Here is a 25584-nt window from a genome sequence, read left to right on the forward strand (position 1 = left end):
TGTGAGCAAAAACAGAAGAAAAAAATATTCTTGTGCATGTATATTTAAATGCAAATGAGCTTCTGAGTTTCAGAATATGGCAAAACATTTATGCACTAATCTTACAGAAAAAACAAAACAAGCTTATTCTCACAGAGTCTAGGTGACCAGTAGCAGATTAGAGCCTTCTAGACTGAACCAGGACATTTCTGAATGGTCAGTGTATTTATGCATGTAGTTGATTAAACTCCATTAGCATGTTCTGGCTTTTGCAAACAAAGTTAACACTATGGGCTCTATTTTGACGGTCCATGCGCAGGGCGCAAACGCTTTCAGGGCATGTCAGAATGCATTTTTGCTAATTTAAGGATGGGAAAATCCGCTTTGCGCCATGGCGGATGGTCTAAAAGGGTTGAGTTTATTTTCTTAATGAGTTATAGGTGTGTTTTGATAATAAACCAATTAGAGCCTCATCTCCCATTCCCTTTAAGAGCCAGCTGCGTCACGCCATAAGCGCATTTTGACGTAAAGTAAGTTCACTTTCGCTTTTGCTCTCGTGAATAGGGAAACCTTTACGCATAGACATCAATTAGCCTATAAATAATTAATTTCGTTTGTTAAGCGCAAAGATTCAAAATAGTTTCAAAACTATTTCTAAATTCAGTTCAAATTTCTAGCAAACGATTAAATGAACAATAATACCCAAGTGTGGTCAAAATAGTTATTTCCAAATACACCTGCCATGCCCCATATGGTCTAAAATTTGACAGATGGACAAATCTAAGCTTGTTTTAATAAAACAAATATAAATATATATATATATATATATATATATATATATATATTTATATTTATATATATATATATATATATATATATATATATATATATATATATATATATATATATATATATATATATATATATATATATATATATATATATATAATAAATAATACTGCTAATAATAATAGCATTATACAAAAGCAAATTGAATGAACTGAAAAAGCCTCCCGAGATGAAGAAAGTTAGGCAGTGGTTTTCAAATCTTCATGTAGGCTAGAAATTAATATGTTTTGTAATATTTTAATCATTTATATTTATATCCTGTATATATTCTTTTATATATATATATATATATATATATATATATATATATATATATATATATATATATATATATATCTGTACAGCAGTCATTCTATTTCAGACAAAATCTCTTCAAAGCGTTTCATATTAAACTCAAATCAAACACAGCGCCGCATGAATCGTTCGCTTGAGTCTAAAAAAAAAACTGTGATCTGGCTTGCTGAAATCATGTCATGCGCACACAAAGTTAATCTCCGCAAACACATTGATGTCACATTCGCCGCGCACACTCAAGCGAACTAGCGGACACGTCGAGTATTAACCAGACTTAAGAAATGGGACACCACTACAACACCTGCACACGTGATCGTATATCATTGCAAAATGAGATCGACGATGGCGCCTGCCGTAGTTATTCCTGTTGCATTGTTTTTTTTTTTGTTTTTTTTGATACTTATCTACAGGAAATCTCGGAAGGCAATGATATCATGTTATAACGATTTAATGTGGCAATAAGATCGTAACTGTATTGTGCATTTACACTGTGGGCGTATTCATCTATCAATCAGAAGGCTCTCTTTCACTGATGGCTGACACTGATTTTACATACTGTATTAGCCAGACTCTTACCGAAGTTACATCAAACAAACTAGCCAGACAGACTTCTTACTGATGGCCTACCGAAAGGTCAAATCATTGTCTTGTTGTGTACTGGCCTTTTTTAACACAGCATGTTAACTAGCACATTCAGAAAATAAATTTAGAAACATTTTCGAAATGTGAAGTGACCTATTTGTTATAAAGGTAAAGCACGAAATGCTGGTATTGACTCATTCATCAGAAACGTCATAAAAAAGGGTTTTCTCACACTGTTCATAGCACAGTGATCCTGTCATGTTCATACTCACAATATTTAAAAATAATTGTTGCATGTATAAACAGTAGCCAGTATTCAAAGCGGATCATCACCTTTCATCAAAGTTGTCCTAAACCTATTGAACAAAACCCATTCTAGTCCTAGGAGTAGTCTGAGAAACATTTTTCATTAACTTTGAATGTTGACTACTGTACATATATTACATACATTTTTATATCTTTAAAAATTCAACATTAACTTGTAATTTAAATTAAAAAAAAGTTCAAACAAAGGAGAAGAGAGTCGTTTTCTGCTGCAGTTAGACATGTTGGATAAATACAAGTGATTAAACATAGATAACGCATATTGTATTGTTTTTGATAATTTTGACCAATTCATACTCAGTTTTTTCCATAGGTGTGTGAAAGTGAAATTTGTGGCGTCAATGGGCTTGCCTTGACTGTCCATCCAAAATCAATCAAGGAAATAAAAGATTTAAGGTTGTTCAAAAAAGCTATCAAAAGATGGTTGTTTGATGAGGATAATTAGTTTGCATGGTGGACGAGGATCTTTTAAATTATATGTTACTTGAGTGTCAATAGGTTTGCGGCTGGAAGGCCATTGGCTGTGTGGAACATGTGCTGGATAGGTTGACTGTTCGTAACATGAGCACATGTATGTGCAGTCATACCTCATTTTGTTACCACAAAAAAAAAAAAGGCCGTCTGAGAGGAAAAGCTCTGCTCAACGTCCCATACTCGATGTATCGTAAAGATATCATGCTGTACCCACATTTTGCCCCTTACTGTCCAGCAATCAGAACTACATCTGTCACTCAAAATACCAGTACTAAAAACATGGGAAACTGTGTTGTTTTGAGAGCAAAGGTATGGTTATACCATTCTAATATCAGTACAAAATCAACAAAATCAGAATGGTGTGTTTTTCTTCATACTTGTAGAAAAGGTTGGGGTTGGGCTGACCTTTTTCGGGTTTTCTGTGCTGGTTGATGCACTAAAAAAAGAAAGCTCTGTCAAATGCTAAAACGGGCCTTGCAGCAGGCTTCATATGCATCAGCTTGCAGGAACAGTAATGTGGAGTGATATGACTATATACACAACATCCTGCTGTGAATCTGCAGTGACCGCATTGTATAATGAAGTCTGCAGTTTAGTTGCTTACTTGACTTGAAGCAATGTTTGACAACTGTTTTGGATGAATCTATGAAAACAACAGCTTCTCTGAATCATCTCTAAATCAGGTCAGTCGTGGTCAGATGTTGGCGTGGACTTGACCCAACTATGCAGTGACATTCCTGGAAGTTGCACACACTGACGAAAGCTCCTGGCCGACTTTATTGTTATACTTCGGGCAAGCATCCCTGCAGTTCTCTGCAGTTAATTCAAGCTGAAGAGTTTATTGCACTGCATCCAAAATATGTTTTGTATATAATTGAAGCTTTTAAAGTGGTATGTTTTTTAAAATATTTATAAATAATAAATATACCTTTAGAATTTATTTTTTTTGATATATAAGCCACTTTTTTGTGGTTCCACACAGTTCTGCTTGCTTAAATTCAGTTTTGCTTGGCTTGGTTTGCATTTCCACTGCAATCTCTCTTCTAGTAAGTTGGATTATTGTTGTAGTTGCGGCAGTCTTTTTTTTTTTTTCATTCTGGTTTGTCTCATCCAGCTGCGTTCCATCCTCTGCTGCCAACAAGAGGAACATATGGACCTCTTCCACCACAAGGCTGCCATTTGAGGTGGCTTTATCTTACGACTATTTAATTGTACAGGGTTTGATCAGTGATCAGCAGTAAGTATATGTCACATTTTGGTAATGATACGGCTCATTTGGAAAACAAAAAAAGTGCTAGATACTTAGTATGCTAGGTTTGGAAAAGCCCCCAAAATTAGCTGTAGCAAACAGAACTACACCCTACCATGCTATGGAAAAGTGCTGTGGTGTTGAGAATCTCTCCTTATGATTGTAGTTTTTGCATATTGTAAATAAAGCAATATTCTGGGTTAAGTTCAAGATGTTCAAGAAGCTCAAACAAGGATAATTAGTTGGGGATGCACCGATATGGATTTCTTGGCCGATACCGATAACCGATAATTCTTCAGACTTGGAGGCCGATAGCCGATATGTATAGGCCGATAATAATAGATATTTTAAATTGTTATATTTTTATACAGCAAACTTCATAAAAGATTGAACTGCTCTTATGAACTGATTAGTCTATACTCAAAGCAAAAAAGCTATGATTTCGAAATTAAAAAGATGATTATAGACCTATATTCACCATTTCACATAAATCTGCATGCAAAAAATTATTTCCTTTTCTTTATAGCAAATGAACATGCACATTGATTGTTGCATAAAAATAATAGTTTTAATAACAAAATGATATTTAATTAACAAGCAAGTTAAATATATTTAAATAGGATAAAAATTAAAGAGCTAAGGACTGAAACCAGCTCAAATGGTCATGAATAAAACGTGTTACAGTGATGTACACATGTAAAAATATGTCATGTTCGAAAAAAGTCTTTTAGAGGTGTTTTGACAGTTTAGAGCCATCGTACAAGCAAACTAGCTAAAGCTAAATACAGATAATACATTTTAGTACGTTTAGAAAATGCGGCACAGATTCATCCTATTTGGCGTTTTGACATGTCACATGTAGGAGCTGCTTGTCAATCAGACATCGCTTCTGCGCTCGTTCTTGCCGTCAATCGTAGGAAAATGATCGATAAAAAAGTTTATGATAAACCGCTGAGAGTTTCACTCGACTGTAGAGGCAGAGTTGCCATCAGAGTCAGATACAAAACCTGCATTGAGCTGACTTAATGACAAACACAGAGCAGAATATAAAGACAGAATGAGCGGCTAGTTAAGAGCCCCTTGGGCTGGACTCACCTCTCCCCCGTGCTACAGTGTGTGTGTGTGTGTGTGTGTTTGTGTGCGGTGACAGCTCTCACGCGAGCTCGTTATAGTCAATATGAATATTTCGATCAAACTGGATACTATCTTACATCAACAACACATGACAAGCAACGCGTTGATAATAACAAATAATAAGATTACAAACAACCTTTATGTTTACACGTGTTGTAAAATGTGCGGGTCCTTCAATGGGACTGGGCTGCAGTTTGGGGTGTGAGTAAAGCGGAGGGAGAGGGAGAGAGAAAAGAGGAGTGGTTTTTTCTCAATGAGACCATTTTCTGTGATGTTCCCTCTTTGGTGACTTACTTGTTGTACCACACGGAAAGTAATAAATATTTTGGACCAAGTTACACGTGTCCTCTTTTATTCACCAGCTGCAACTAAAAGAGTTCACCCCGAAACTAACATTATTCAGCCCTGCAGTAATAATTAAATCTCCCAACAAAGAAACAGAGCAGGAAAGGTTTCCACATGTAATATTTTTCCTGAGGCAATTTAAAGCAAAATACAAAATGACACTCAATCAAAAATATCTACAACGACAAGGAACGTGGTTACTTACTGAGTTATTAATGCACAACAAGCCACGGGAAGAAAGGATGGACTTTGAGGGAATAATCAGTGTGAGGAGAGATCCATTATAGTGCACTGGACAAGTCTGAACAAGTTCCGCCCACGCGTGTGCGAGGCAGGCAGGTCTGTACAATTACGTAATTTATCGGCTTAAATTTATCGGCCTAATTATGACATCGGATAGATAACGATAATCTTAAAAATAGCATTTATCAGCCGATAACGATATGGGCGCCGATATATCGTGCATCCCTAAATTTAGTAGTTTTTGTTAAACAAAATAATGATTTTATAAATAAAAGTAAAGTACTTCATAAAATAAAGTGGAAACTTTTTAATATTAAGAATTTAAGTTAAGTAGCAGTATATTTTTATGTTAAAGATAACAAACTAATAACATTAAGATGTTAGAACAGTTAATATTAGTTAAAAACAATGACAGTTTATTTATAACTTAAATTTTGTACCTGCTCATGTTCTTGTATAGAGTGCATACATGTGTATGCATATATATATATATATATATATATATATATATATATATATATATATATATATATATTATATATATATATTATATATTATATATATATATATATATATATATATATATTATATATATATATATATATATATATATATATATATATATATATATATATATATATATATATATATATATATATATGCATACACATGTATGCACTCTATACAAGAACATGAGCAGGTACAAAATTGAAGTTATAAATAGTTTATTAACAGATGCTTATTATTGCAGTTTTTGTTCAATATAGAGAGAATACAGTAAAATCATATGCTGTATTCTCACTATATTGAACAAAAATTGCAATAAAAAATATTGCAAACTCTAAATCCTTACCCTCATCCAGGTAGACTTATTCTATAATGACAGAAATTAAAACATTGCTGTGAAAAACAAGAATAATGGTAAACCAAATAGAGGAAAAGTAAAAAAAAAGTCCAAATAAATAACTTTACCATCATGAGATACATAAAGTATATAGAAACAGAAAATCTGTACAATAGAAGGTAGAAACAAAAGATTGGACTGTATCAAAAGTTGTAATTCAAGACTCCAGTTCCCTACAAATAATGTCCAGCAAAAAAAAGGCCCGATTAGCTTTTTTCCATCCACATATTTTATGTGCATTTTGGATATGCACACAAGAAATGGTTGATGGAAACACCATGACGTGCATACATTTTGAAAATGTGCAGAAAAAAAAAACGTGCATAACTGAGTTGGATAAACTTTGATAAGAAAAGATGCGCATAAACTATGATGAAACTCCAGTATACGCATAAAAAAGTCATGTGATTTTGTTATAAGAGATAATGTGATGATAAAAAAAATGTGTGAATGGACAAACCAGCAGGTTGAGCATCTAAAATGTTGTTTTGGTCATTCGTAAACACCTTAACCATTTCAGTATCAGTGTTGTTATATTATTGATCACCTTCAGAATTGTCAAGAGTATCTGTGATCAACGTCTCATGTCTTCAAACACCACCACACTCTATTGTATGAAAGCATTGTTTTTTGAGGTGCAAGTCATTTATTAAATTAAAAAAAAGATACATGCAGCTTCTCCTACCACAGTAACTTCCATTTTTACTTTTAATATTTGCTGCCAGTTTATTGAAAAGTGATGATTTTGTTGTCTTTGACTCGTTAGATGGAAACACTGCTTTATTCGCACATATCTTTTACACCATATTCCAGTTTTGTGCATAAATTCAATTTTTGGATGGAACCATAGCTACTGACGTCTACTCATTGTAAAAAGAGGAATCCAGCGGCAGACCAACATTTTCTTAGCAGCTGTGAAGGCGTCTAAGAGTAAGTTCTTTTGTTGCAGTGAGAGTGACAAGTTAGAAGAATCATTTAGGAAAAAGCATACTGGAGTCAGTTCTACATCTTTTCCTAAAAAGAATCAGATGTCACGAGCCAGCTGAGACAAAAAAAAAAAAGAAGTGATTTATTTATTTGCTTGATGGGATAATGAAAGTATACATTTTACCATCAGATTTATAGATTTTTTTAAATTTTTGATTTTAAATCAATAGGTTTTACACATTTACACTGGAGTTACACCTGTTAATTAACCGGTGCATTAGAATGTGTCCCATTTAAAAATAACAAGTTTAATGTCTCATGTAGCAAATCCAAAGATTGTTGTGTCTTTGAAGCATACTCTTACAGTTGTACTGACGCAGCTGTACAGATTCCAGCAGTTATGAATTACATATTGATTTTACTGTCTCTTATTACAAACATTTTAAAGATGATGTAAACGTGTAAAACACATTCTTGAGCTGATCACAGAGAGTTATAACAGATCTTTAATTTCCACTATCTTTGCATTTCCTCTTCGTGAACATTTCTTTGCATCATACGTAGGTGCCCTTTACGTATAAACTGCCACTGATATAAAATAATTTTGAATAAAACTGGTAAAAAACTGTTCAAAACAAAGTTTGTTGAGTTCATTTCAGCTAAAAATTCTTGTGAAAAAAAGTTTGCTTTCGCTTGTAAAAGATCTTCAAACTATATTGGCTAGTGAAGATTACACAATAAATAGGTGTTTTTTTTCTGGTAGTAACTTTTCATTCAGCAGTGAGTATGCACCACATTTTAGCAAGGATACAGCTTGTTTGGAAAACTAAAAAAGCACCAGATACTAGGTATGCTAGGTTTGGAAAAGCTTCCAAAGTTAGCTTTTGCAAACCTAACAACACTATACCATGTTTTGGAAAAGTGCTGCAATGTTGAAAATCTCTCCTTATCATAGTAGTTTTTGCATGAAGTGATTTATCTATTTGCTTGATTGGTTAATGAAATACATTTTGCTATGATTAAAAAAAATAAAATAAAATCACTAGTTTTTACAAGTTTACATTGGAGTTATACCTGTAATTTAACTGGTGCATTAAATGTGTCCCATTTATTCTACATTTGAAAAGAAATGACTTAAAGCTTTTTTTAAAACACAGATGTTTTTAATTATTTTACCAAGACACTCTTTTAAAATGTCACTTAGTGTAGCAAAGTGTATCGTAAATCCTCCTCAGGCATACTTCTAACAAGAATTATTCGATGACAATTTAAATGATTTTAAGGATCACAGTGCAGCCTTAAAGTCATACATTTCTCAATTTATGTTTGCACACGTTGTCACTATCCTATAAATTACTAGCTTTTTTTGCCCAATATATAATTAAACCTTGAACATAGGTTGAACCCAGAATATCATTTAAGCTTCTGTTTTTGTTCATGTCTGTTTTGGGATTTGAATTGTTCTTCTAAAGATGCACAAATGCTGCTTCTTAACCAGTATGCATTTGAAAAAGGGTCATTATCCATCTCTTTTTCATCTCTCTTTTTATCTTTTGGCCTTTGCTCTGTTTTGGAGAGGATCCGTTCTCCAGCTCAGCTTTGTCCCACTGCTGTTGTTTGTCTCCATCGATCTCCTAATTGACTTCACAGACTTTCTCAGCCGGAGTCTTTAATGTCAGGATAATGCTTGTTAATTTACGGTTCCTGAGATCTGCCAGCGAGAGAATCGACGTCTCTAAGGGGTGTAAACTCAATACGGAGCAGATGTACGTGTCAGTGACCTGCAAAGTTTTTCCTTTCCACCCTTGTGAACACAGAACCAGGTTGTCTGAAGCAGATTTATGGCACCTTGTCCATCGCTGCTAAATGTGTGATTTATCACAACTGCATTTTGATTATGCAAGAGTAATGATTTTGATCCTCTGCTCTGCATTCTTGGGTGTTTCTTCAACTATGCACATTTTTGGCCATGTGGACTTTGTGAAAACAATTTTTGCTTTCTTATAATTTGTTAAGCACTGTGTACACAAGCAGTACATGAGAATTCTGCCATTTTTTTATGGTTTTCCAAATATGTTGTTCATTTCTACACTGTCACAATTTTATTTTATTTATTTATTTTTTGTTTAACAAAAATTATTTGAGTAGTTAGATGTTTGAGCTTGCTAGAAAATTTTAAGTAAAAAATATAATCTTATTTATTTATTTATTTATTTGACCACATCTCAAATAATAGAAGTGATGGAAGTAGCATCTTAAATTTTTTGCCAATTTTTTGCCCACCATTCCATGCACTTTAAATACAATTAAATGATAATTGCATCCTTTTTAAAGGCATCATTGGACAGCTTTACATGTTGAAAATGTTTACTGTAGAATAATCGTCTTACTAGAGATACTTGCCTTGATTTATTTTTTAAATAACATGTTAGCATCATGCACATTTTTTTGTTTGCTAGACAAGAGCACAAATGTTTAATAGGTTTGGTTTTTAAGTTATTTTTTTAATCATTTTGACACATTATGGTTTGTTTATTTATATTTAGATATTTTTTTACTAGATTTTCATATATTTAAATTCCCATGTTATTGCACAAGAGAACAAATATAGATTTAAGGACTTTTAATTAAAAAGTAAAACTGCCTATAGCTTTAAAATATTTCAAGTTAAAAGGCTCATATTTTACCCCTTTAACAAGATGTAAAATATGTTTTTGGCATCTCCAGAATGTGTCTAAAGTTTCAGCTCCAAATTCATATCAGATCATTTTCTTTCCCTGCTGTATATGTGATTTTGGGGTTAGATGTTTTATGATGGATTTGCAGTGTTAGTTAATTCAGGCTTTTCTGCAACAATGAGTCACGCACAAATGCCTTTATAAAGTTTTCAGCGTGCATAAGCACACGCACGCAAACACGCACACACATTTAACTTTGAACTGCTTTTGTGTGTCTACTTGCAGCAAATGTGACAGGATACCAGTAAATTGTATTGTACATTGATGTATGGATAATCATACTAGAGTACAAAATAAACCAGATTTAGCGTCCCCAATCTGGGACTCCTGTTGTGTGTTTCAAGCATACTAGTACAATTTTGCTGATGCAGCTTAGCAGGTTCGAGTAGTTATGAATTGCAAATCAATTTTACTGGCTTTTATTACAAACATGCACTATTTTAAAGATTTTGTAAAACTCATTCTTGAGGTACAGCTGATCACAGATAGTTGAAAAAGATCTTTCAATCCCCGTTTCTTTTCAAATCCTGTTCTGTGAACTTTTGCTGTGTGATATGGGCTAAATAAACCTATCACAATTTACTTGAACAGTATTGCGATTTCGATTTTAATCACGATTTTTACGCAGACAGACTGAATCTGCTTTTACAGTGTCAATCTTAAATCTATTTCAAAAGAAAAATAATTAGATCTTTATCAAAGTTCTAAAACATCTACTAAACAGGCTGAAAATAAAATAAATATCACCTTGTAAAGCTGTAATAAATTGTCTCTCAAAAGACCTTTGGCACAACAAATGTTTGTCAAACTCAATTAGAAGTATTTGTGTGTGTGCACAGATTTGTTTTGCTATGTATAGATCATAGACCTTCAGAACGTCACACGACGAGTCATCTAAAAAGAACTGACCAATCAGCTTCATACTTTGTATGGAATATACAGATTTCGCTTACCTGAGGCAAACACAAGACACCCAAACACCTTGTTCTTTTTTAATTCTGTTCATACATAAAACTTGTATCGGAACTGCAGCAATGTTTTGTTAGTTTGTCATCTTCTGATAAAACGGTTGATGATGGGTCACAAAGCAATGACAAAGGAGCGACCACAATGCATGTTGAAAATGCTAAAGGAAGCGATACTATTTTAATTAATTGCACAGCTCTATTGTGAACAAATCAAGTAAAGTATAAACTGGCACAGATATAAAATCATTTTGAACAAAATAGTGGAGATACAATAGATAGGTGAAATCTCCACTCTCCTTTGAAAGGGGATATGAAGCAGCAGTTTGTTTGAATTTAAAGGTTCACAAAAGTTGCATTTAATTACCCATTTTAAAGTTGGTCTTTTTTGAGCTGAATCGTCATAGACGGACATTAGTTGCGTTTCCTCTTTTTTTTGAGCATTTTAGAATTTCACATAAAATGAATGAAAATGTACATGCTTTTTGAAAATGCACATTAAATACGTTTGAGCACAATGGAATAAGATAAAATTTTTATCGAATGAGAAAAAACTGCATAAACTAGGGCTGTGCAATATTGTTTTAGCATCGATATGGCAATGTGCGCATTCGCAATAGTAACATCGCAGTATGTGCAATATGGAGTTGGGATTATTATTGTTGTTGATCTGCAGTGAAGAATGTACTGTGTTTACATTTTACATTGCATTTGATTATTCAATGATAGGGGCAAGACAAAATATTAATATGCATGTGTTGGCACTCCTCATAATGGTGGATCGAATATATACCAATGTTGCAATTCACGTAAATATAAGTGCTGTTAAGGGGGTGGTCCACTACGATATTATATTTTAAACTGTAGTTGATGTGTAATGTAACATCAACTGTGAACATAACATCTCTGAATGTAAGACGCTCAAAGATCAAGGCAAAGGCAGACATTGGCTTTTACAGAGTTAGTTTAGCAAAGCCTACAGCAAACAAGTACTTCCAGGTTAATGTCATAAATCCTTCAGGTTACAAGCATACACTCTTCGCAGTGAAGGGGCGTGGCCAGATACGCTGTAATGTTATAACACAGACGCTTCCTGGTGACATGTATCCGATACGCAAATCAAAGCACATTATCTTAGCTGACCAATCAGAGCCTTTTGAGGGCGGGCTTTTGGAGGAACTAGGAAATATGATTGTTGTTTTCATGTTACCTGTGTAGCAGTATTTAATAAAAGTAAGATATATATGAAAAACGTTGTTTTTTACAAATACATCTTATAAAAGAAGCATTTTTTTTCTTCTTCATTTACAAATATCATGATTTTATCTTTATTTATTCTTGCTACTTTGATTCACTCCTCTACAAGATTATTCAAATCAATCAAAGTTAATGATTTTATTACAAATAGAGCTATTCAAGTTATCTGCTAATATTGTATTCATGTTGCAATATAAATCACAGCAAAATAAAATATCATGGACAAACCACACTGCAAGCATCTGAAATGTTCTTTTAGCCATTCTTTAATCCTTTTGCCAAAGTCCATCATCAAAGTGGTCTTGACCGGCTGCACTTCCAAAGAGCACACGGCACATATTTACCCTACATAATCATCTAATAGTCACACAGAGCTAAATTGCAAGGGTTGGATGCTTGTCAAAAGGGTAATGGTACAAGATGACAGACTCAGAAACAAAAAGGGAATTTAGTCAAGATTGCACATTGAGTCATGGCCGGCACCGCCATATGGTCTCAGGGCTCATGTAATAGGGTGTATTTAGAGAAGCAATGAATCCATTTTTTTCACTTGTACCGTGCACCTGAATGTTTTAGCTTTAATCCTGTGATTCATTCTTCTGAATGTACAAACCCATGGCATATGTGTTATAAATTGTGTGTGGTGTAATGAACGGATGAAGGAAATGAGGCGGGAAGGACGGATTAAGGGACATACGGGAGGTCTTCTGTCCAAGAAAAGCAACACATCTTCTTAATTGAGTTTTTTTTATTCCCACACAGCCATTAGAATTCCCCAAAACACCAGAACTCATTTTATATAAGCATTTCAACAGCTTTTTGTCTGCAAAGTGGTCATAATTTAATAGTTCTCCATGTTGCTGGTTTTTCTGTGTGTGCATGTGAGAGTGTCTGTTTGTGTATTAAAAAAAAAAAAAAGTGCAGGATTCCACGAAAACTGAATGTATGAGTAAGGCAGCGGTGTGTGTGTGTGTGTGTGCGCGAATATGAATATGTCAGTGTGTTAGTGTTTAGTGTCTTGGAGCATTGCTTCATCGTGTTGATTTACAGTTGGGCCTTGTGTGTTATCTGTTTTAAATCACAGCTTGGGCCATGAGCTGGCCAATCTCCAGCCCACCATTCTCAAATTCAGCCCATTATACTGGGTGGAACCTGTTGGAACGAGGGAAAGAGAGAGAGAAGGCAGAGAAATGAGGGTGCAGATGGGATGGTGGTATTGTTTTTATCTCAGCGCTTTTTTTTTTTTCTTTTTGTGCTTTTTGTTGTCATTCTCAATTGATGTCATTCTGGCTCACACCTTTCGTTTTATACCAGTAAAAGGGCTCATTCACATAAAAAGTGTCTTTGCATTGAAAAAGAAAGACGCGGCAGTAAGGATTTTTTTGTTTTTGTGCATTGTAGAGCAGTGGTTCCCAAAGTGGGGATTGTGGGACAATGACAAGCGATCACTTGGTGATTTTCAAAAGTCAAATACATTTTATTAAACTGTTAGAATTACCATATTTTATCCATAACCCACAGAAGATAAAAAACAGTAGTTCTTAATAGTAAAAAGAAACAACATTCAAACAAAAAGCCATCAGCCTATACATTTTTTTCATAGTATTGGTGTGTTTATGTTAGATTAGCAACACTGCAATAGCGTCAGCTGCAGCAGATTGATTTTACAACACCAGGTTAACCTTTTTGACATCTTTATGGCAATCAAATACATTAAAAATAAATACAGGCCACAACTGAATATTGAGAATGATAATTGATTGGGAGTCTCCAAAATTAAACAAAGATTTAAATTGACCAGTTTGTTTTTTTGTACTGTCAATATGTTCTTGTTTATATAAGCCTATTGTTGTGTGGGCAGCGTTTGTATATTTACAACACCTCAAGGAATTTGAGGGTTGCGAGTCACTGGCATTTTATTTTAGGAGTCGCCGATTAAAAAGTTTGGGAACCTGTGATGTAGAGCATGAGAGAGAATATGAATATATATTATGTCGAGTTAAGTTCCAGCATGTTTTCGAACACACTCAGGAGCGCACAATGTAAACCAAAGCAAATCATCACAGAAAAATCAGACTGTTTTATAGTTATACTTTTTGAAATGCATCCTAATGACTCGATTTAAAATGTGCTTATGTGTAGATATTTTTATAAATGCTCTTTGTATGTCTGATAAGCTGATAATACCCATTCCATGATGTTCTGTCCACAGGGTAAAGTGTAACTAGAGAAACTGAGCAATAGTGCTGAGTGATAAAATCGGTGTCAGTATTTATTAACCGAACATTGTCAATAACGATAAAATAAAAGTTTGCTATGTAGTTTCGGAATGAAGCGCTATAGTTTTTTTAAATGTGGCTGCCGAGCGCACACCTTGAAAGGCATGGCAATAAGCTTAGGGTGTAAATTTATCATTTCAATAGAGGTGCGCAACTTGTGCGATGCGCACATGGGAGCGACGCTCACATGGTGTGCAAGTGGCGGATATGACGCATGCAATTTCCAGGTACTCCTATTCGAAAAACATTAGAACTTTTTTAAATGCCATGAGCGCATCACGATTCATGCAAGTAGAACTAACCAATCTGCTTCATACTTTGTATGGAATATACACTGTTCAGTTATAACAGCAGACTAATTACCTCAGAAAAACACAGTGCGCACAGACACTGCATCGCATTTTACTTTTCTTCATAAACTTGTATCGGAGCTGTAGCAATGGTTTTGAATTTGTCATTCTCTGAGAAAACGGTTAATGGTCCCCTAGTTATGAGAGATGCCATGGAGTGCGATTACAAAGTGCATTCAAAATGTTGAAGGAAACCATGTACAAATGAGTGCTGAATAGCAGCACTAGGAAGATTATAAATAAAAAAAGGATGTAAGGATGTCACCAGTGTCGTTTTGGTTTCTTTTCTTGTGCATCCAGCCACTAGCTCCCCATCTGAAAGCTTTTTTTAGCATAGGTGTTAATGCAGTCATTAAACTTCACAATTTGTAATATTGCAGTAAGTGTTTGAATAATGAAGTGTTAATGAATTATTTTTTTTGCCTATAGCTCAGATTTGATTATCATTATTTGTTTTGTTTACAGAGTTTGAGCTTTACTGTGTCATTATTGACGCCATACAGATGTTGATCTAACTTTACCATTGCACAAACTTTGTAACATTTTATTTATCTAGTTTAAGAGTCTCTTTAACACTTGTTTGTTTTATTATAAAGAGATCAGATATTTTGTTTAAATATTATATACTTAATATATTTTTTGACTAATAAATATATTTGCCTTAGTAATGTTTTAAATAAAAAAATGGTTAAATAAATAAATCCTTATATTCCTAAATGTACTGTTAAAAATATTCAATAATTATCAACACCGAATGATATGAAAAGTGATATCATGATAATTTTTTTGCAATATCACTCAGCCCAAGTGAACACAATGCAGTGTCGGTTGATTAAATAAATGTTTATTGCAAATCATGTATACATTATACAACAACCCTATAGAAATCAATGGGAATCAGGTTCTTGTTTACCAAATGTTTACCAATACTGTAATAACAAATTCCCATTAGATATCCAGAGACAGCCACTGAGCGCCTGCAAACAGAAACTTGGATTCCACTTTATATTAGGTGACCTTAACTATAAACTTGTATCAAAAAATGAATGTAATATACTTACTGTATTCATAATGCATTGCAGAACACTTTTAGGAACAGGTTTGCTGGTATTGGTAGGTTTAAAGTTGGGTTAAGATGTAAGCAATGGCAACAAATGCAATAAAATGTAATTAAATGCAATAAAATGTAATTAAATGAGATTAAAATGAAATTACATGCAGGTATTTAATCCATTGTTAGTACAATAACAAACATGTATTTACTCTATATGTACATTGTAACAAATGATTAATTTCAGTGCCAGTACATATTAGTTAAGGCCACCTAATATAAAGTGCATCTTTGCCAGTCAACCTTGTTGAAATGGCCGACAGGAACTCCAAACTGCTGGTTTTGATTTACATTCTCGCTTCATGAATTAAAGGGCTGCGTCAACAGCACACTGCAGCACTTAGAGGAACTGCCTATTTACATTTCTCACAATTTTCTGCGATAATATTTACCAGTTTTATGGCCTGAACACTAAGTTAAATCAGTCTTTGCTTGTTCTGGGTTGTCAAAATTTGTGGAGAACAGCCAGCTGCTTTTTGAGGCTTTGTTTAGGACAGCGTATGCAGACAGGAAGCAGAATCTGTGCACAGATGAAGACATCTGCTGCAGCTGTTTTGTCTGTCACTTTTATTTATTTAGTTATTTATTTATTGTCTAAACCTGAACTTATCTTGACAAACTGTGTATTGTTTGCATATATCATTTTAAGTATCAACTCAATTTGGGGAGGCTGTTAAAAGATTTTGCTGTATCTCGTGTATACTGTTAGATGGCAAAGTCCAAGTGTAAGAGATGTACATGTTTTTGGGGAAAAACGTCTTATAATCTACTATTAGGTTAAAAACTATAAGCTGGACCACTAACTTAAAGTAGAAAGTTAATCAAATGATTAGTTATGTATTTGACTAACATTTTATTTATCTATAAGGTCTGGTATGTTTCTTCCAAATTAAAAATAAAATATGCTATGATGTTCTTTTAAAAATTGCAATTGGGACATCATGATAGCTCAGTGGTTAGCACTGTCACTTAACCGCAAGAAGATCACTGGTTTGAGGCCCGGCTGGGCCAGTGTGCATTTCTGTGTTTAGTTTGCATGTTCTCAAAACATATGCTGGAATATTTGGAGGTTTATGGACCCTTTCACAATCCTTTTATGACACGTTTACTGGTCATCGCAAACTTAAATCCTTGAAGGTTTTTAATAATAGGATCTTTTTTGAAAACGTGTGAACATTTATATGTATGTATGTATGCATTGTATCATCTTTGCTTGCAATGACAAAAAATGAATAGCCGCTTGTGTGCGGCATTTCTAATGCAGCATCTATGGGACAGGACAGTATATTTGACATTATTCTCTCCTCTGGCTGCCGACATCAGTCTCACACATTTTTTTTTTCCATTTTCTGAATATTTTGATAACACCATAATTTATTCTTTTATTATTTGAGCAAACATAGTTGTAAAAAAATTTATTTGTTGTGCTCTTCTATTCATTGTGCTCTAAGTTTTCCCAACTATGATGACTTTCGCTACTGAGGAACCTGGAAATGTGAAAAGGGTCTATTCCGCTGACCTCTAAAATAGAGACTAAGCCAAAGGAGAATGAATGAATGAATGAAAATTACAATTGGTCAAAATAACACATTCAACAAATCAGAGTTATTCTACAAGATGTTTGTTCCAGTATTTTATTTTAGTTTATTTTTAGTGTATAATTTATTATTTTAATTATTTCTTTGTTAGTATTTAGTATTTAATTGATTCCATTTTTATTAAAATGTTTAGATGTACACATCATCATAATACAATAAAAAACTAGCAATTTTTTTTACTATAAATAATTCAGATTTTATATATTTGTTTCATATTTTATATCTAATAACAATATATATATATATATATATATATATATATATATATATATATATATATATATGTTTTTATTGTATTGCTATTATTGAAAACCATGTTCCATTTTCTGTTTCTTTGATGAATGAAATAAATTAAATAAGAATATATAATAAATAGAATAAGAATTTTTATAAATATAATATACGTATCAGAAGTTGATGAAAATAATGAATGATAATATGCATGACTTTTTTATTGTAGCACAAAAAGGAATTCTTCACCTTTCCCCGGACGTGTATCAAGAAATGGAAGCAAGTCGCAACAAAGGAGTCCCCGGTGCTCCTGGAAACTTCCCAACAGCCAAAGAGATTGGCCAAGGGTCAGCAGGGCCATTCTGCACCCCATCGGTGGGCAACACTGCAACCATCGCGAAGGAGCTGCTGCTGAGCGGGACGTCACCCACCGCTGAAGCCCTCGTCCTAAAGGGAAAAGCACCTGCTTTGGCCTGTGGCTCCATCCAGCCTTCCCAACAGCTGGAGTACTTGGCTCACATTCAAGGTTTCCAGGTACAGAATAAATGAAGTGATTTTGCATATTTGTTTACCTCTCTCTTTCTCACTGTCCACTGTTAGGTCTGCCAAATTTCATAACATCATCTGCTTGGCTTGTGCTGTCCATCCATCTGGACGAAACTAAGGAAATGTGGAAGTGCTTGCTTTTGTCATTGCTATTCCTGCAGGCCAGGGAAGTCATTTTTCGCTGTAATATTTCCCTTTTCCTCTCTGTATACCATTACAGGCAGAGGATAACAACCTGTTTTTAGATGATTCATCTTCCACAGCCCTGTTTCTCCTTGGGCCACAAAATATTATCAAATTATTAAATATTAGTGTCATATGATTCTTAAAATGTATTTTAAAATGCTGATTTGGTTATTAAAAAGCATTTTGTAGTGTTTTTTGTTTTTCTGTCTTTTTTCATAATTGGACAAATATAACTTTTTAAAGAGCATTTTGTGTATTTGGAATGGTTTTTGTCTTGCATAAAAGCAGTCTTTTTTGATAAGTTTAAGGCAAACATGCAGAATAAAATACTTACGAATCAAGATAATAATAATTATTTGGGTTATTAATATATATATATATATATATATATATATATATATATTTATATATATATATATATATATATATATATGTGTGTGTGTGTGTGTGTGTGTGTGTATATATATGTGTGTGTGTATATATATATATATATATATATATATATATATATATATATATATATATATATATATATATATATATATATATATATATATATATATATATATAATTGCCGATAAATGCTATTTTTAAGATTATCGTTATGGATCCGATATCTAAATTAGGCCAATATCTTTAAGCCAATATATTGTGTAATTGTAAAGAACTGCCTGCCTCGCGCACATGTGTGCGGAACTTGTTCAGACTTGTCCTGTGCACTAGTGATGGGAAGTTCGGATCTTTCGGATTTTACTGACTCGGATCTTTGAGTCTCGTTCATCAAGATGAACGAATCTTTTTTTGAGTTTTTTCGTTCATTTGGTTCAATTTGCCAAAATATTATTCAAATGTTACGAATTGCTTCCAAACACATTTACAACTAGCCCAAAAGGTTGATTGCATGGCAAATAAGTCATAAATAGAATATAAGAAGGAAAAAATAATAATTCAATGTTAACCTGCTCTTTTGTCTATGAAGGCATTTTTGTCTCTTTGCTCAGCTCACCTCGTCATGTCTTCAAATGTCAGGGGTTCATTCACGTTACACTGACAGTCACATATAATCTTAATCAATGCACAGTCTATGCCGATAGGAGCCATGATCGTTCGTTCATCACGTGATAGAATGACTCAGACTCGAAAGATGAACGTTTCAATTCTTTTTCCGGCTCTAAACGCGTATGATTGGCCCGTGAGGAGCGAGTGACTCAGACCCGATAGATGACTCGAGATAAACAGATCTATTCCTTTTCCGGCTCTAAACGCATATGATTGGCCCGTGATGAACGAGTGACTCAGACCCAATAGAGGACTCGAGAGATGAACGGATCAAAACTTTTTCCGGCTCTAAACGCATATGATTGGCTTGTGATGAACGAGTGACCCAGACCCGATAGAGGACTCGAGAGGTGAGCGGATTAATTTTTTTTTCTGGCTCTAAACGCATATGATTGGCTTCTGCCAATGTGATGAAGACTTGAAATTAACGATACTACCTGCACAAATGTGCGCACGCGCGGATGAACGAATCACTCCCTGAGAGGACTCGTAGTTCAAAGTGAACTAATCGTTCAAGAACGACCCATCACTACTGTGCACTAAAATGGATCTCTCCTCACAGTCACATTGTTTATTGCTTCATAGTCTGTCCTTTCTTCATGTAGTGTTGCTATGCGTTAATAACTCAGTAGTTAACCATGTTTCTTATCATTGTAGATATGTTTAATTGAATGTGATTGTGTATTTTGCTTTAAATCACCTCAAGAAAAAAAATTACATATGTAAACCTTTCCTGCTCTTTTACTTTGTTGTGTTAGAGATAGCAGGGGAGATTCACTTATTACTCCAGGGCTGAATAATATTAGTTTTATGGCACATGTAACTTGGTCCAATCATTAATTACTATCTGTGTGGTACAACAAAATCAGTCACAAAAGAGGGAACATCGCTGAAAACGCCCCTCTTTTCTTAACATAACAGCAGCAATGCACACATGCTAAGCAACTTTTTGGGTTGTTTTTAATCTGATATGATTATTTGTTATTTTCAACACATTGCTTGCCATGTGTTGTTGATGTAAGATTGTATCCAGTTTGATCAGAATATTTATATCGATTATAAGGAGCACGCGTGAGAGCTGTCACCACACACACACACACACACACACACACACACACACACCACACACACACACACACACCTGACAGCCTTCACAGCAGCACAGGGAAGAGGTGCATCGGTCACTGAATCAAGCATAGGGGCTCTCAACTCTCCGCACATTCTGTCTTTATATTCTGCTCTGTGTTTGTCATAAAGTCATCTGTGCTCAATGATCAGGTATTTTGTCAAAATCGGACTCTGAGGGAAAATCTGCAACGGCAGTTGAGTGAAACTCACAGCAGATTATTATAAACTTTTCATCAATCATTTGTCCCGCAATTGACAGCAAGAACAAACATGGAAGTGTTTGTCTGATTGACAAGCAGCTACATCTGTTCAAAAGAAATTAAAACGCCAAATAGAATGAATCTATGCTGCATTTTCTAAAGTAATGCTATCTGTATTTAGCTTTTCGCTTGTACGGTGGCTCTGAACTGTCAAAACACTTCTAAAAAAAGGCTTTTTCGACATTACATAATTGTAGATATGTACATTACTGCAAAACGTTTTATTCAAGAAAATTTGAGTTGGTTTCTGTCTTTAGCTCTTTAATTTTCATATTATTTAAAATATATTTAACTTGTGTGTTAATTAAATCCCATTTTATTATTTAACCTATTATTTTTATGCAACAGTCAAGTGCTGTGTAAAGAAAAGGAAATAATTTATTTTTGGCATGCTGATCTATGTGAAATCATGAATATAGGCCTATATAATTGTGCAATTTTGAAATTATAGCTTTTTTGCTTTGAGTACAGACTATTCAGTTCATAAGAGCAGTTCAATCTTTTATGAAGTTTGCTGTATAAAAATATAACATTTTGAAATATTTATAATTATCGACCTAAATATATCGGCTATTGGCCTCCAAGCCTAAAGAGTTATCGGTTATCGATACTGGCCAGAAAATCCATATCGATTTATCCCTATACATAAAATGAAATAATTAAATGAAAAAATGTACATTTCCAGAAAAAGTCTTCCAGATAATTTTTTCAGAAAACAAGTTTGTTTTAATTATGCATTTGTAGTAAATACATTTTAAAAGTGTTGTTCATTCAAAAATGAAAATGACCTTAACATGTACTTACCCTCATGTAAACATTTTTAGTTTCTCACAAAAGGCAATATTTAGAAGAATTATGGTTGTTGCGATTCATTGAGTCCCTTAGTAGGAAAAAGGAAGTTAATGGGTTCAGCATTTACCAATATATCTTCTGCGTTTGTGTTCAACAAACTCAAATAGGTTTCAAACAAGTGACATTGAAGTGTGAACCTTAACGAATGCTTTTAATTTAATGAATCTTATTTGTTTGTAGTGTGATCCAAAGCTACAGTAATAAACTTTTTTTAACTGTTTTGTAGGTTTTTTGTTTGTGAAATTAATAAAAAAAGTTATTTAATTTGTTGGAAGTTGTATTTTTAATTTAGAAGTTCTGTGAATACATCTCTCAACATAGAAATGATATGAAATAAAGGGGATACCAACCCTTCAAAAAGACCTGGAAGTTTGGAAAAATGATACATTTAAAAAGCAAGTATAAGCAGAATTGTGTCCCTTACATGTTTATAATCCAAAGGACTAAAAAGCATTGTAAACAAAGGTGTAAAGATAAACCCTGCAAAAAAGCTCAAATAGAAGCAGGAAGAGACCTAAACGGAATGCTGTGACCGGCACTTTTTTACTATCTGTAAAATCGATTAATTGTACCCTTCTCGCTCATGCATGCATTTCCTCAATCCCTTCCAGAGTTTAACAAAAAACATGCCAGGCGCCTCTGATACCCCACCCTCAGCCGCCCCACTTAATTTAGCAGCAGGTGCTTTTCATATTGACCAGTAAAAACATTTTATCTTAACCTGCTGAGGTTGCCTTTGAAAAAGCCTTTGTTTTCGCTCAGAGCTTTCCTGTAGTCTGAAACCCAATGAAGAAGAGAGAGGCAGCCAAATCTAAACACGGGTGGAAAACAGCAGGTTTCACTTAAAGGGCCAGCTGCGAGGGATGAGCCGACCTGCCTGTGTGAATCACTCCACGTCTAAACCCTCCAATACCCTGATAAGAATCCTGATGTTATCCCCCATTCCTTAGCGTCTCCTGTCAGGGGGGATTTGAGTGTGTAATGGAGGAAAGCAGGAAACACACGTTTCGTTAAGACAATGCGCCGAGCGATGTGGGTTGGTAATGAAAACCTGAACGTACCGAAAGCAAAACAAAACCGCTGAGCTGCGTCTTTAGTGCTGACAGGCAGATTCCAGACTTTTATATGTTTGTTGGCTGATAGTCTCCTGCAAAATAGTGTGTGCTCATTGGTAAACTCCTAACTGGTTCTAATCGGAGGAGCAGACATGCTATCCACAGTGCCAAAGGACATGTTTAAATCAGACCAGGTCTGCTTACTCGCTGATTCAATTTGGTCTTGACAGAGCTGTTATGAAAACCCCTATGAGGCCAGTTTCATTGGCATTGGAGCAACAGAAACACCTGCAACAGTTTGGAAAAGCCACAACAAGAACCCATGTTCAATCAGTTTCCTGAAGCAGTTGTGCTACACTACAGATGTGGTACTCATTGACGTGTGGTTATTTGTACGGTTGTTTCTTTCCAAAGACTGATTCTGATCTAGAAACTCTTAACTGAGAAGTCAATGGACAGATATGCCTGTGCCTTGTAACATATTAAAAAAGGAACTAGCACATGCTGTCTTGAGTGTTCTTGGAGTAAACTTTGAGTTGAAATTGGTTCATTAAACTCTTTAGCTCTTTTTGGGCCCCACTAGACATAAGGCCCTCAAGAGTAAAGAAATGTGATTGATGGAATTTGGCCAGAGGTTGAAATTGAGATAGGGCATTAGAATTTTAGCTTTTTTTTTTTTTTTTTTTGGAAGTGCTGTTGGTTCAGAAAGGGTTGGAGAGAAAAATCTTTGTTTGCTATTGAATTCCCTGTTGTCTCTGGCCACATGTGATGGAAGTAGGGCAGAAATAATGGAGTTGTTTGAGTAATGCACAACATATGCACTCTCTTAGTCTTTTGTTGTCTTTATCTTTAGTTTTGCAGTTAAGTTTCACAGTTTGTGCCCACATTCTCTGTAACCTCCTCAGACGTTCTCAGGATTAAGATGTTGTGCAGTTCACATTCATTAGACCTAAATGGTCCTAAATATCCTCCTTGGCCAATTTATTCTGTTTACTCTACCAATTTTGTTTTGGACCTCATTCTTTGTTTTATAGATTCAACAAGGTCCTAGAAACCTTCTTTCTGGGATTTTAGTCTATATTGACATTATGGCATCACACATTTTCTGCACATCCAAGATTCTTCCACATCCCAATGAGCCATTGTTGATTCAGATCTGTAGGCCATTTGAGTACAGTAAATTTATTGTCAGTTTGAGATTTTGTGAGATGGTATGCTATCCTTCTAGAAGTAGCATCACATGGTTGGTACACATGGACATGGTTAACAATACTAATTAAACAGTGCTATGCCATATTCAAAGTCACCTGTATCACTTTTCTTCCATATTCTACTGCTTGGCTTGAACTTTAACAGGGATCCCTTCTTTATACTCATCTTACACAATCTAAGGTGATGTGGCAAATCCTGGATCTTTTAATTGTGATAACTGATCTCTGGCTAAATTGGTGCTTAAAACTATTTTGGGAATGAGATAAATATCTAGGTAAATTGATCTGACATTAGTTTGTGTGCTTGTGTTTGTTGTGAAGGACAAGATATGTTGATCTTGAAACTGTGATCAGGAATGTAGTGACTGGTTGACTGAAATATAGCAGTGTGATGGTATCATCTGAGTGATGTTCAGTTGTCAGCCATGTGAGCATAATGACATACAATTAGTAGTAAATGAAAAGATTGGTTAAAGAGCCCATATTATACATGAAATAGGATCATATCTTGGTTGTAAGGGTCTCCAACAACAGTCTAATATGCATGCAAGGTCAAAAAACATTTTCATGGTCGTATAATCTGCATTTATTTTTACCTAATTATTCCAGCGACTCCCGTATGAATCGTCCAGTGATTAATTTGTTCCCAAACCCCTCCTTAGCGCGAAGCTAATCTGCGCTGATTGGACCGATGACAGTCTGTTGCGATTGGTCGACTGCCTTCAGTGAGAGAGTGAAATCCCCAACAGCTAATCAGCTATATAAAAGTAATCACAGTTCATACACACTCGATAGTGTAGGCGTGGATTTTAGCTGCCAGTGGGTCAATGTAAATACAGACGATGGACTATTTTATTGAGCAAAAACTCTCAAGAACTGCTAAGGAGATCTTCTAGCTTGTCTCACTCTGCTCTTTTCACAGACACACACACACACACACACACACACACATATTGCCCTCGTCTTTGCGCGCGCGCACACAAACAAAAACACACCCACACCTCTGGACGACAGCGCGCGCACACACACACAAACACACACACATACCTCCGGACAACAGCGTGCGCACACGCACAACACACCCACACACACACTACCCTCCTCCACGGAGCTCCGTACACAAAGCAGCATGTGTCGCGTTATTAACGTGACTTTGCACGTGATATGAGAATATAGTGAGTTAACCTGATACAGTACACGCGGTTACAAGTAACAAATCACAACTAAATACATTTGCAAGCTAGAGTCAACGAGGCAACAACTTTAATCGCACGTACTTACACTTGAGAAATGGAGGAAGAAACCCATCATGACGTCCATCAGGAAGTTACTCTTTACTGATCCTTCCTTTAACAAACGCTGATGAAGTATTTTTTGTAGCATGTAGTTTCCAGAAGTTTCCAGTAGTTTCCAACTGCTTGGTTATAATGCTTAGGTTTCTTTTTTGGGTAGAG

At 34.7% G+C, this 25584-nt stretch overlaps 1 protein-coding gene across 8 annotated transcripts in view; it reads left to right on the forward strand.

Moving 5' to 3' along the window:
• Nucleotides 1-25584, forward strand: part of stau2 (staufen double-stranded RNA binding protein 2) — a 222974-nt gene that overhangs the window by 102645 nt on the left and 94745 nt on the right. For all 8 annotated transcript variants that reach the window (XR_012399091.1, XR_012399090.1, XM_021470116.2 and 5 more), the window contains exon 12: nt 18063-18367. Coding sequence is in view for 6 of the 8 variants with exons in the window: in XM_021470116.2 (XP_021325791.1) it covers nt 18063-18367 (305 nt within the window). In the remaining 2 variants the exon portion in view is untranslated. The remainder of the gene's footprint in view (nt 1-18062; nt 18368-25584) is intronic.

Source organism: Danio rerio, chromosome 24 (assembly GCF_049306965.1).
Source record: "Danio rerio strain Tuebingen ecotype United States chromosome 24, GRCz12tu, whole genome shotgun sequence".
NCBI classification, from domain to species: Eukaryota; Metazoa; Chordata; class Actinopteri; order Cypriniformes; family Danionidae; genus Danio; species Danio rerio.